At 45.4% G+C, this 13,740-nt stretch overlaps 1 protein-coding gene across 1 annotated transcript in view; it reads right to left on the bottom strand.

The window, feature by feature from the left end:
* The window catches only part of UBA1 (ubiquitin like modifier activating enzyme 1), a 2,903,587-nt gene that overhangs the window by 1,256,735 nt on the left and 1,633,112 nt on the right, over positions 1-13,740 (bottom strand). Inside the window, exon 21 of the mRNA XM_044080725.1 lies at positions 10,534-10,571. Within this exon, the coding sequence (XP_043936660.1) occupies positions 10,534-10,571 (38 nt within the window). The remainder of the gene's footprint in view (positions 1-10,533; positions 10,572-13,740) is intronic.

Raw genomic sequence — 13,740 nt, forward strand, 5'->3', positions numbered from 1 at the left:
TCTAGAGTATAGAGGTAAGTTATAATGCTTGGCAAATGTATGCACGGAGGTCCAAGTAGCCTCAATAATGTCCTTGGTTGCCACTCCTCGTAAGAAAGCTGTGGTAGTGACTGTAGCCCTTGTAGAGTGAGGTCTTATGTTCTGTGGAATTGGTTTTCCATGGTAGGAGTAACAGAATCTTATGCAATTTCCTATCCATTTGGAGATTGTCTGTTTGGAAATTGCTTTTCCTTCCCTTCCTGTTGCATAGGCTACTAAAAGCTGGTCAGTTTTTCTGTTACCTTTGGTTCTGTCCAGGTAGTAGCGTAACTGTCTATGTACATCCAAGGTATGCAGCAGTCTTTCCCCCCTGTTCTGTGGATTGGGAAAGAAGGTAGGCAGGTGGATTGTCTGGTATAGAGACACTCTGGATACCACCTTAGGTATAAATGTAGGATTAGTTCTCATGGACACTATCTTGATGGAAGATTAGGAAGGGTTGTACTGCCATTAAAGCCTGTAGTTCCGAAACCCTTCTTGCTGAAGTAATTGCCAGTAGGAAAGCAGTTTTCCATGATAGGTGTTGAAGATCTGCTGTTGCTGCTGGTTCAAATGGAGGGAGTGTCAATTTTTCTAGCACAAAGTTCAAGTCCCATGCTGGTAATGGTGGTTTCCTAGGAGGTTTTACATTCTTAATTCCTCTCAGGAACTGCCTGAGTAGAGGATGTGAGAAGACAGGGGGATCAAAGCTGTATTCTGCAGAAATAGCTGATGCATGTATCTTGATGGAGGAATAGGAAAGGCCTGTATGGAGAAGCTCTGCCAAGTACTCCAGGATGTTAGCAATATCTATCTTTGACACATCTTTTCCTCTTTCAGTACTCCAAATGACAAACCTTTTCCATTTTCCTGCATAGTTCCTTCTTGTTGAAGGTCTGCGGGCTTCAAGGATAATGTCTTTAACCCTTTGGGATAAATCTGGGTTAGTTGCTGTTATGTGATGTTCCAGGCAGTCAGTTGCAGAGTTTTTAGGTTTGGGTGCATGATGATGTAGTTGTTCTGAGTTAACATCAAAGGCATCAGGGGTAGTGTCCACATTCTCCCCAGAGACATGCTCCTCAGCAATGGATACCAGTGTTGTCTTGGCCAATCTGGAGCTATCAGAATTATCCTTGGACGTTCCTCTTTGATTTTCAGTAGTACCTTGTGCATCAAAGGAAGAGGTGGGAATGCATAAGCTGTCAGGCCTTTCCAACTGAAGGATAGAGAGTCCACCTTCCATGCAAGTGGGTGGTATGTCCTTGTGCAGAATTTTTTGAGCTGGTGATTGAGTGGGGATGCGAATAGGTCTATTTGTGGCATTCCCCATTTCTTTATGATGGCCTTGAAGATGTCCGGGTGTAGCATCCATTCGTGAGCATCCGAGGTAGTTCTGCTTAACATGTCTGCTAGGGTGTTTTCTTTTCCCGGTACAAATATTGCCTGTAACTGGATGTTGTAGCTCAGAGCCATATCCCAAAGGTCCAGAGTCATTCTGCATAGAGGGTATGAATGAGTGCCTCCCTGTTTGTTGATGTACCACATGACTGTGGTGTTGTCTGTCCTTATCATTAAATGGCCTTATTTGAGGAATGGTCTGAAATTCTGGATTGCTAGTTTTACTGCCAGCATTTCTTTTTGATTTATGTGCAGGTGCAGCTGGTCTGGAGTCCATAATCCTTGTATGCATTTGTCCAGCATGTGTGCCCCCCAGCCTAGGTCTGAGGCGTCCGTTGTGATGGTTTGGCTTGCTTGAAAGTTGTGGAAGGGCAAGCCTGGGTTTGACTGGCATGCTTGAGCCCACCATAGCAACTCTTGTTTCAGGCATGGGATTAGTGGGATTTCGGTTTCTAAGCTGTGCCTGTGTTGAGACCATAAATTCTATAGGTACTACTGTAGCTTTCTCATATGCAGTCTGGCATGGGGGACCAGGATTATGCATGATGCCATGAAGCCCAAGGCCTGCAGTACTTTTCTTGCTGTTAGTTTGTTCTGCTTTGTTAATGCCAAGAAGTAAAGAGGGAGTTGTTCTTGTTTTTCTGCAGTTAGGAATGCCATCTGTTTTACTGTGTCCAATTCCGCACCCAAGAATGTTCTTGTTTGGGATGGTATCAGTCTAGACTTTTTTAAAGTGACTGTGTATCCCAGGGCTCGTAGTAAGCAAATGACTCTTTGTAAGTCTTTTGTCAGCTTGCTTTTGTTGTCCGCTTGTATCAGGCAGTCGTCCAGGTATGGATAAATTTGGATTCCCTGTAGCCTGCAATGAGCGATTACTGATGCCAGGCATTTTGTGAATACTCTGGGCGCAGTAGATAAGCCAAAGGGCAATGCTGAGAATTGATAATGCTCTGATCCTGCAAGAAATCTGAGGTATCTTCTGCAATTTGGTATGGGGACGTGCAGGTATGCCTCCTTGAGATCTAGAGTTACCAGCCAACACTCCTTGCCCAGCATGGGAAGAAGTTGCTGTAGGGTCAGCATTTTGAATTTTGGGACAATGATGAATGTATTTAAGACGGACAGATCGAGAATAGGTCTCCAATTTTTCTTTTCTTGGTACTAGGAAGAGTCTGGAGTAGAATCCTTTGCCCTGTTCTGTTAGTGGTACTCTTTCCACAGCTCTCATCTTTGTTAATTGAGCTATCTGCTTTAGAGCTTCTGTTTTTTGATTTGGGGGTAGGTTTGGCATTCCTCTTTTTACTGGTAAGGTGTGGAAGTGAAACCTGTAGCCTTGGTCTATGGTCTGCAAAATCCACTTGTCTTTTGTGATATAGTGCCAATTTTTTGAAAATAAGGCTCACTTTCCACCTAAAGGTGCTGCTATTTGTTCCCTGGTAGGCGGTGTCAGAGCCAAGTCACTGTGATTGTCCTGTTGCAGTGGCAGTGGTTGTGTCTGTGCCTCGCTGGTTATTGCCTTGCCAATGGCGTCCTCTGTAGGCACCTCCTCTGGATTGATTTCTGCCTCTGGAACGCCTATTCCTGCCTGAGATTTTGAGGAGTCTGGAAAGGACCAATTTTTGGAAGGCCAGTTCCTGCTAAACCTTGGGGGCTGAACCTGTAAGAAATCCTTAACTGTTTGTACAGATTTTGCCTTCTCTTCCATTTTCCTCATTACTTGCTGAGCAGGAGTACCAAATAGACTGGCCTTATCCATAGGAGCATCTAACAGCTTTGCTTTAACATGATCCGGCAAGACCTGTTCTTTCAACCATGCATGCCTTCTTATAACTGTGCCAGTCATGGCTGATCTAAATGAAGCCTCCAGTGCATCATAGCCACATTTTAAAGAATGGTTACTAACCTGCTGAATGTTATTCACCATTTCTAAAACATATTTCTTATCTAAGGAGTCATCAGAGGACAGTTTCTTAGTTAACTGATCAAGCATAAACTCTTGGTATTGGATCATATGAAACTGACAGTTCAAAGCTCTAGCTGAGAGAGTAGCGGAGGTGTAAACTTTTTCCCCCCATCTCTCTAAGGACCTGGATAACCTTTCAGAAGGGAGAGGGTTTTTTGCTGAGGTCGAAGCTACTGCCTTAGGCCCCTGGGAGATAGTCTCAGGATCTGCAAGTGGGGCCTTGTATAGGTGGTGATGAGTGTCTGGTACCCTGTAAAACCTATCTGGTTTGGCAGGGGCTGGAGGTAAAGTATCAGGAGCAGTGCAAACATCATTAAATGCATCATCCACAACAGGCAGAACTGGAGGTATAGCTAAGGGCCTATGTTGTGGTAAGTGTAGAAAGGTCCTAAGCCTTTTTCTTGAATCTGAGAAATCTTGTCCCTGCCATTGGAATTGTTCTCTCATGGCATGTAAGATTTCCCCAAAGGAAAATTCCTCTGGTGGAGAGGCAGATGGAATAGATTCTTCAGCACCGGAATCTTCATAAGTAGAAAAAGGAGCCTCTGGATGGTCTGTAATGTGAGTCATCCGAAGAATCATCAGAGGACACTGGCTCTGGGGGCTCTGCTCTAGGTCTCTTTTCTGGAGGCTGAGAGGCCCTGTCTGGGTGAGATTGGGATCCCCTAATTAAAGAGATGAGATCCTCTGCCAGAGTAAGCATTTGTGAACTGGAACTGGGCCTGTGTGAGGGGGGGCTTAACAGGCACTGATTTAGCAGTTTTGGCTGCTTTAGCCCTGGCAAAGGCCTTAATAGACATGGCTGCAGGAGGCCTAGCAGCACCACGTGCTGGGGTAGAGACATCCAAAGGGATGGTGTCTGATAATTCAATAGGAACCACATTAGTAGGCAAAACTTCAGAGGCCGATTCAACTAGGGTAGCAGGAGCCTCGGTAGTAGTCATGGATTCGCTGAAGATTGACCCGTTTGCTCGGTTTCGCCGAAACCGAGACACTCATGGTTTGCTTAACCGTGGTTTCGGCGAAACCACGGACCGTGAGTGTCGGTCTTTTTCTTTGCGTTTTTTTAACAATTTGAGTAGTCGGAGGATCCGGCATAATGTACGCAAAATCTGAGCCGAAAAACTGTTCAGCAAACTCCGACCGACGCCTAAGCGTTGGTCGGTTGAAGGAAGCAGAGGCCGAACAGGGTGCTACGTGGTCTGGGCCTAAACAAGGTAAGCAGTAAGAGTGGAAATCTTTATGAGGTATTTGTTTCCCACAAGTTAAACAGTTATTTACTTTTTCTGACATCGGCTGAGGCAAGAAAGAGTCCCCAACGGGTACTTAGCTTTGGAAGTCTTCAGTAGTATTCGGTAGTAGGAATCTCTGGATCTGACCGACCGGCACTTGCGAACAGCTTCTGCTTCGGGCGCCACGCGGCAAGAAAGACTGAGGAAAATGGCATCGGCTGATGCCTTTATACCCGAAGACCAGCAGAGATGACGTCGGGTGAAGTGCGACACCAGCCGAGGCCAGACCCAGACTTTGGAATCCGGCCGACCGAAGGGCTGCCTGACGACAGGACAACCCATTTGTTATGACTGCAGATGCATCCTTGAAGGACATCAGATGGGTTTATCCGGCAGTCAGGCAGGTCCTCGGTCGGCCGAATTCCAAAGTCTAGGTCCAGCGTCGGTTGTCGTCACTTCCTCCCTGACATCAGTGCGGCAGCGGTATAAAAGAGGCAGCCAACGCCATTTTCTTCAGTTTTTCTTGCCCCAGATGTCAGGTGCCCCCAGAAGGAAGGCAAACAATGTTATGCAAAAATGCAATGTTGATGAATCAAAAACAGTAGTTGCAAGCAATTACACCATAAAAGAGTACCCCAAAGTTTATATGAAAAGGGTTTGTCATAAGGCCTGTCCTAAGAGGGGATGGAGGGAGGGAAAAGTACAGTTTTGTACCTACCATAAATGTAGATGTCCGAACTGGATAGCATCTGCAGTCATAACAACTGGGTTGTCCTGTCGTCAGGCAGCCCTTCAGTCGGCCGGATTCCAAAGTCCGGGTCCGGCTTCGGCTGATGTCGCACTTCACCCGACGTCATCTCTGTTGGTCTTCGGGTATAAAGGCACCAGCCGACGCCATTTTCCTCAGTGTTTCTTGCCCCAGATGCCAGTAGCCCTCTTGAAGGCTAAAAATTTTGGATAAATGCCAATGTTTCCAAAAAGATAGTGGTAAACACAAAAATAAGCATGTATGTACATATATACAACAAATACACCATAAAAGACTCCCCACCAGCTAGCTATTAGGAGGGTAAACACCCTAGGAGTACCACAGAGGGAAGGAGGGAGGTAATCCTGACTGCAGATGCTATCCAGTTCGGACATCTACATTTATGGTAGGTACAAAACTGTACTATGTCCTTCATGGATGCATCTGCAGTCATAACTGGGTAGAATACCATAGCCAACTAGGGAGGAGGAAGAAACTAGATTATGGTGTGTTTAGGATCCCTTGCAGTACAGCAGTGGCAAACCCTGCTCGGGATCTGGAATATAGAGGCAAATTATAATGCTTGGCAAATGTATGCACGGAGGTCCAAGTAGCCTCAATAATGTCTTTGGTTGCCACTCCTAAAAAAGGCTGTGGTAGTGGCTGTTGCCCTTGTAGAATGAGGTCTTATGTTCTGTGGAATTGGTTTTCCATGGAAGGAGTAACAGAACCGTATGCAATTTCCTATCCATTTGGAGATTGTCTAATTGGAAATAGCTTTTCCTTCCCTTCCTGTTGCATAGGCTACAAAAAGCTGATCAGTTTTTCTGCTACTTTTTGTTCTGTCCAGGTAGTAGCGTAGCTGTCGATGTACATCCAAGGTATGCAGTATTCTTTCCCCTCTGTTTTGTGGGTTGGGAAAGAAGGTAGGTAGGTGGATTGCCTGGTTTAAAGACACTCTGGATACCACCTTAGGCATAAATGTAGGATTAGTCCTCATGGATACTATCTTGATGGAAGATTAGGAAGGGTTGTACTGCCATTAGGGCCTGGAGTTCAGAAACCCTCCTGGCTGAGGTTATTGCCAGTAGGAAGGCGGTTTTCCATGATAGATGCTGTAGGTCTGCTGTTGCTGCTGGCTCAAAGGGTGATAGTGTCAACTTTTCTAGCACAAAGTTCAAGTCCCAAGCTGGTAATGGTGGTTTCCTTGGAGGTTTTACATTCTTGATTCCTCTGAGGAACTGTCTGAGTAATGGGTGTGAAAAACAGGTGGATCAAAGCTGTATTCTGCTGATATAGCTGATGCATGTATCTTGATGGAGGAGTAGGACAGGCCTGAATGTAGAAGTTCTGCCAGATACTCCAGAATGTTAGACATATCTATGTTTGACACATCTTTTCCTCTTTCAGTACTCCAAATGACAAACCTTTTCCATTTTCCTGCATAGTTCCTTCTTGTTGAAGGTCTGCGGGCTTCAAGAATAATGTCTTTAACTCTTTGGGAAAGTTCTGGATTAGCTGCTGCTATGTGATGTTCCATGCAGTCAGTTGCAACGTTTTTAGGTTTGGATGCATGATGCTGTAGTTGTTCTGAGTTAACATCAAAGGCATCAGGGGTATTGGCCACATATTGTTCTGAGACAAGAAAGAGTCCCCAACGGGGTACTTAGCTTTAGAAGTCTTCGAAGTAGTATTCGGTAGAAGTAATCTCTGGATCCGACCGACCGGCACTTGCGAACAGCTTCTGCTTCGGGCGCCACGCGGCAAGAAAGACAGAGGAAAATGGCGTCGGCTGATGCCTTTATACCCGAAGACCAACAGAGATGATGTCGGGTGAAGTGCGACATCAGCCGAAGCCGGACCCGGACTTTGGAATCCGGCCGACTGAAGGGCTGCCTGACGACAGGACAACCCAGTTGTTATGACTGCAGATGCATCCATGAAGGACATCCTGGAATGCAGCTGTATGAGCACTCGAACATCTACATTTATGGTAGATACAAAACTGTACTATGTTCATCGTGCATACAGCTGCAGTCATAACAGATGGGTAGAATCCCAAAGCTAAGTAAGGGTGGTAGGTACTAAGTGGAACTAGGAGGGGCTAGGATGCCCTGCAGGACTGCTGTGGCAAAGCCCGCTCTAGACTTAGAGTATAGTGGGAGGTGATAGTGCTTGGAGAAAGTGAGCACTGAACTCCAGGTGGCTGCTTCCAAAATATGCTTGGTAGGGAACCCCTGAGGAAGGCTGCAGAGGTAGCTGTGGCTCTGGTGGAGTGGGATCTGATGCATGCAGGCACAGATTTTCCATGAAATGAGTAACAAAAGCGTATGCAGTGGGCTATCCATTTTGAAATTGTCTGTTTGGAAATAGCCTTTCCTTGAGCACCTGCAGCATAGGACACAAAGAGTTGCTCAGATTTCCTGAATGGCGTTGTCCTGTCCAAATAACGAAGTTGTCTGTGAATGTCCAAGGAATGTAGCAGTCTTTCCCCTTTGTTTTGTGGATTAGGATAAAAGGTAGGTAAGTGGATAGTCTGATTCAAAGCTACACTGGATACTACCTTTGGCATAAAGGTAGGGTTGGTGCGTAAGGAAACTCTGTCCGGATGGAAAATGATGAATGGTTGCACAGCCATGAGGGCCTGTAGCTCCGAAACCCTGCTAGCTGAGGTGACAGCCAGAAGAAAGGCTGTTTTCCATGACAAGTACTGTAACTCTGATGAAGAAGCTGGCTTGAAGGGAGGAAGGGTCAGCTTTTCCAATACAAAGTTGAGGTCCCAAGCAGGGACTGGTAGTTTCCTTGGGGGTTTTATATTCTTTGCCCCTTTGAGGAACTGCCTTAAGAGAAGATGAGAGAATAAAGGAGGATCTGTGTTGTATTGTGCAGAAATGTCTAAAGCGTGGATCTCGATGGAGGAGAAAGAAAGTCCATTGTTTAACATCTCAGCTAGGTACTGTAAAATTTGAGGTATATTTATTACCAAAGGATTCTGTCCCTTTTGATTCCAGGCACAAAATCGTTTCCATTTGGCAGAGTAGGCCTTTCTAGTAGAAGGTCTTCTGGCCTCCAAGATGACATCCTGCACCTCCTTGGAGAGGAGAAACTGTTGGGAAATCAAGGAATTCTCTTTGCAGCTAGATTTAGAGTTTTGAGATGGCTGTGAAGAGTTTTGTAGTTGTGCTGGGACAACAGATGAGGGACTAGAGGTAGGATCCATGGTGGGGAATGTGTCAGGCTCTTCAGGAGCGGATACCAGTGTTGCCTTGGCCAGTCTGGAGCAATGAGAATCATTTTCGGCCTCGCTGCTCTGGCTTTTAATAGAACTTTGGGCAGCAGAGGAAGAGGCAGGAAGGCATAGACTGTCAATGTTGCCCAAATGAAGGAAAGTGCATCCACTTTCCAGGCCTGTGGATGATAGGTCCTTGAAGAAAATTTTTTCAACTGGCAATTTCTGTGGGTAGCAAAGAGATCTATGTCTGGCTGTCCCCACGCCCAAGTTATCTTTGTGAAAATTTGAGGATGCAACTTCCATTCGTGTGGATCTGTCATATTTCTGCTTAGGTTGTCTGCCAGTGTGTTTTCCTTCCCTGGCAGGAATTGTGCCTGTAGTTGAATTTTCAATTCCAGTGCTGTGTCCCATAGGGTCATGGCTTGCCTGCACAGGGGGCATGAATGAGTTCCTCCCTGTTTGTTTATGTACCACATCACTGTTGTGTTGTCTGTCCTTATCAATAGCTGGCCTGGATGCAGTAGGTCTTTGAAGGTCATAATAGCCTTTTGCATGGCTAGCATTTCCTTTTGGTTGATGTGAAGGAGCTTCTCTTTTCGTGCCCATTTTCCCTGAATGCACTGATCTGTCATGTGTGCTCCCCAGGCGTAGTCCGAGGCGTCTGTTGTGATGATTTGAGCTGCTTGCGGTACACAGAAAGGAAGACCTGTGTTTCTTTGGCAAGCTTGAGCCCACCACAAATTCCTTTTGAAGGCATGGAATTAGTGGTATAATTGCTTCCAAGCTGTGGCTGTGTTGAGACCACAAGTTTTTTAGGTACCAATGAAATTTCCTCATATGCAGCTTTGCACATGGGATAAGTAGGATGCAAGATACCATGAATTCCAGAGCCTGCAGGACTTTCCTTGCAGTAAGCCTAGTGTAAGTTGCCATTTTTCTGAAGTATTGAGACAGTTGCCCTTGCTTGTCTGGCGTGAGGTAGGCCATCTGGGTGGTTGTATCCAAGTTGGCATCAAGGAAAATTATTTGTTGTGAGGGTATTAGTTTTGATTTCTTGTTGTTGACTGTGTATTCCAGGAAGTTCAACAGTTTTATTACAAAAGCCAGGTGCTGCAGTAATATGCCCTTGCTGTCCGCCTGGATCAGGCAGTCGTCCAGATATGGGTAGATTTGTATCCCTTGTAGTCTGCAGAAGGCGATTACTGATGCCAAGCATTTCGTAAACACTCTGGGCGCAGTAGATAAGCCAAAGGGCAATGCAGAGAATTGGTAATGGGTTGAACCTGCAAGAAATCTGAGATATCTTCTGCAATCTTGTCTGACAGGGACATGCAGGTATGCCTCCTTGAGATCCAATGTTACCAGCCAAGACTCCTTGCCCAGCATGGGAAGAAGCTGCTGTAATGTGAGCATCTTGACTTTTGGCACCTGTAGATATGCGTTTAGGATGGATAGGTCTAAGATAGGTCTCCAATCTTTGCCTTTCCTTGGTACCAGGAATAGTCTGGAATAAAACCCTTGACCTTGTTCTTTTGCAGGTACCTCTTGAATTGCTTTCATGTCCATGAGAGCTGAAATTTGTTTTTGTGCCTCTGCCCTTTGATTTTGTGGCAGGTTTGGCATGCCTCTCATTTTTGGAAGGGTGTGAAAGTGGAACCTGTAGCCTCTGTCTAATGTCCAGAATCCATTTGTCTTTTGTAACAATATGCCAATTTTTTGAGAATAATGTCAGTTTTCCGCCCAAAGGTGCTGCCAATAAAGCTTTGCTTGACAGGTGTAGGGGGAAGTCATTGTGTCTGTTTTCTAAAAGACTGATCTATCTTCTCCACCTCTTGGGGTTGGTGCTTGCCACTGTCTGGCTCTGAAAGATCCTTGAGGTTGCCCTCTACCCCTTGGATGCCTGTATCTGCCCCTTTGAGGTCTGTCCGTGGCTGGAAAGGACCAATTTTTTGAAGGCCAGTTTCTGCTGAAACGTGGAGGCTGTACCTGCAGGAAATCTTTCACTGTTTGCATTGATTTCGCTTTTTCCTCCATTTTCTTTAGCACCTCCTCTGCTTTAACACCAAACAAAACATCTTTTTGAAGAGGTGCATCTAATAATTTAGCTTTGACATGATCTGGTAAGGTTTGTTCTTTGAGCCAAGCATGCCTACGTATAACAGACCCCGTAACAGCAGCTCTACATGAGGCCTCTAAAGCATCAAAACCACACTGCAAGGTATGTTTACCCACTTGCGCTGCACCATGCAACAAATCCTGCAACTCTTTTAAATCTGGTTGCTCTGGTTGTGTCATTTTGCTTTTCAGCTGAGATATCAAAAACTGTTGATACTTTAACATATGGAACTGACAGTTTAATGCCCTCATGGTTAAAGTGGCGAGGTGTACACCTTTTCCCCACCTTTCTAAAGATCTGGAATCTCTCTCTGAAGGTAATGGGTTTTTAGCAGTAGAGGCCTTAATTCCCTTGGGACCCTGTGAAATAGTTTCTGGGTCAGCAGTATGGCTTTTATATAGGAACTGGTGAGAATCAGGAACCCGGTAATACCTGTCTGGTTTAACAGGAGCTGGAGGCAAAGAATAAGGATTAAGGCTGGCTTCTGTGTACACATCATCCAATAGATCTAAAACAGGAGGGATAGCCAGAGGCCTATGCTGGGGGAGCAGAACAAATTCCCTGAGCCTTTTCTTGGAATCTGAGTAATCTTGGCCCTTCCCAGTGAAAGTGTTCCCTCAATGTATGCAGGTTTTCCCCAAAAGAGAAGTCCTCAGAGGGGGAGACCGAGGGAATAGACTCCTCTGCATTAGAGTCTTCGAATGGAGAATAGGCACAATCCTGGTCCTCAGATAGTTCTGAGGTAATAGAAGTTTGATCTGAGGAAGGGTAGTCTTCCTCTAATCTGGGCCTTTTGTCAGAGGTGGGTTGAGATCCCCTGATAAGAGTAATCAAATCCTCAGCCATTTTAAGTATCTGTTTTTTAGGCATGGTGCCTTGAGAGGGTGCCTGAGGAACCTGTTTTTTGGTTTTCATGGCTGATTTAGATTTAGTGAAGGCTTTAACAGAGAAGGAGGAAGGCCAGAAGACCCCTTGAGAAATGGCAGGCCTGTCTAAATTCTGAGTTTCCCCGCCAGGAGTGGCGTCGGTAACCTGTAGTAGGAATGGGGGCCGAGGAGCCTGCGATCTCGGGTACTGAAGACATTGGTAATGCATAGTCATCGGTACTCAGGGGCTGCGTAGGCGCCTCGCTGAGTACCGGAGAACCGGTAGTTGGCCTTAGCGTGGTATCAGTAGGTGGTGCGGACCTCGTATGCCAGTCCTCATCTTTGCGTTTTTTGCTCAAAACTGGAGTCGGAGTATCTGACGACATAATATAATTAAATTTTTTGCCAAAAAATTGAAAGGTGAACTCCGTCCGACGCTTAATAGTGCGTTTGTTGAATCTAGCACAAAAACGGCAGGCCGAGACATCGTGGTCTGGGCCTAAGCAAGGTATACAGTAAGAATGGAAATCCTTATGCGGTATTTGCTTCCAACATGAAATGCAATTATTAAATTTGTCTGACATCGGTCTGAGGCAAGAAAAGTTTCCCCAACGGGGTACTTAGCTTTCAAGAAGACTTCGACTGAAATAGTTTCGTAAATCTCAGGAGCTGGCTGACCGGCACTTGCGAACTGCTTCTGCTTCGGGCACCGCGCGGCAAGAAAGACTGAAGAAAATGGTGGCGGCTGCCTCTTTTATACCCCTGCCGCACTGACGTCAGGGAGGAAGCGGCGACAACCGACGCCGGACCTAGACTTTGGAATTCGGCCGACCAAGGACCCGCCTGACGGCAGGATAACCCATCTGTTATGACTGCAGCTGTATGCACGATGAACATCTAACAGCTTTAAAAGCTATTAGACACCTTGCTCTGCCATACTAAAGTTTCAGGGTTTAGAGGTGCTGAAGAGCTTAACAAGCACATGACATCAAAAGGGTGCAATTTTCCTGATTTTGTAGCAGTTATCTTTTTATGCAATAACTTTAAAGGGTAGCTTTAAACATAATGTATTAGTTTCTACACCCCACAATGACGATTGAAAACTTCACAATTCACCTGGTGTTTTCACTAGTAATCTGGTGACCTAATCCATAAATAAACTAACAATCTGAGAAATTCACATGATAAAACAACCCACTGATAAGAACCTTTCAAACAGAAGAGGAAGTTCCCTTTTATCCTACACAGAATTCACTCTTCAGTAGAAATACCACCGCAGGTCGTATTTCAAAACAGGCATAAACCTAATGGAATTATCAGCGTCATGAAAATGAAAACGTATCCCGCTAACATTTTTAAATCTGAAAAGCAGTACATTGTGTTAACTGTCACTGAAAACGAGCAGCTAAAGAACACTTGTATAAGTAAGCTTACCATAACAGATGTTCGAATGATCATAAAGTAGTTTTGTACCTACCATAAATGTAGATGTCCGATAGGCATGCATCTGCAGTCCTTACAAATGGGTTGTCCTGTCGTCAGGCAGCCCTTCGGTCGGCCGGATTCCAAAGTCTGGGTCTGGCCTCGGCTGGTGTCACACTTCACCCGACGTCATAGCAGCAGTTCTTCGGGTATAAAGGCATCAGCCGACGCCATTTTCCTCAGTGTTTCTTGCCCCAGATGCCAGGTGCCCTCTAGGAAGGCTAAATTTGGATAAATGCAAATGGTTCCAAATAGTAGAGAGCAAACAAAAAATAAGCATGTATGTACATATATACAAACATACACCATAATAGATTCCCCCAGCTAGCTACAAGATGGGCAAATACCCTAGGAGTACCACAGAGGGGAAGGAGGGTGGGTAATCCTGACTGCAGATGCATGCCTATTGGACATCTACATTTATGGTAGGTACAAAACTGTACTATGTCCTTCAAGGATGCATCTGCAGTCCTTACAAATGGGTAGAATACCATAGCCAAACTGGGGGAGGAGGAGAAATAAGATTATGGTGCAGTTAAGATCCCTTGCAAAACAGCAGTGGCAAAACCTGCTCGGGATCTGGAGTATAAAGGTAAATTATAATGCTTGGCAAATGTATGCACGGAGCTCCAAGTAGCAGCCTCTAAAATGTCCTTGGTAGCCACTCCTCATAAGAAAGCTGTGG

Source organism: Protopterus annectens, chromosome 8.part0, assembly GCF_019279795.1.
Source record: "Protopterus annectens isolate FY-2018-M chromosome 8.part0, PAN1.0, whole genome shotgun sequence".
NCBI classification, from domain to species: Eukaryota; Metazoa; Chordata; order Ceratodontiformes; family Protopteridae; genus Protopterus; species Protopterus annectens.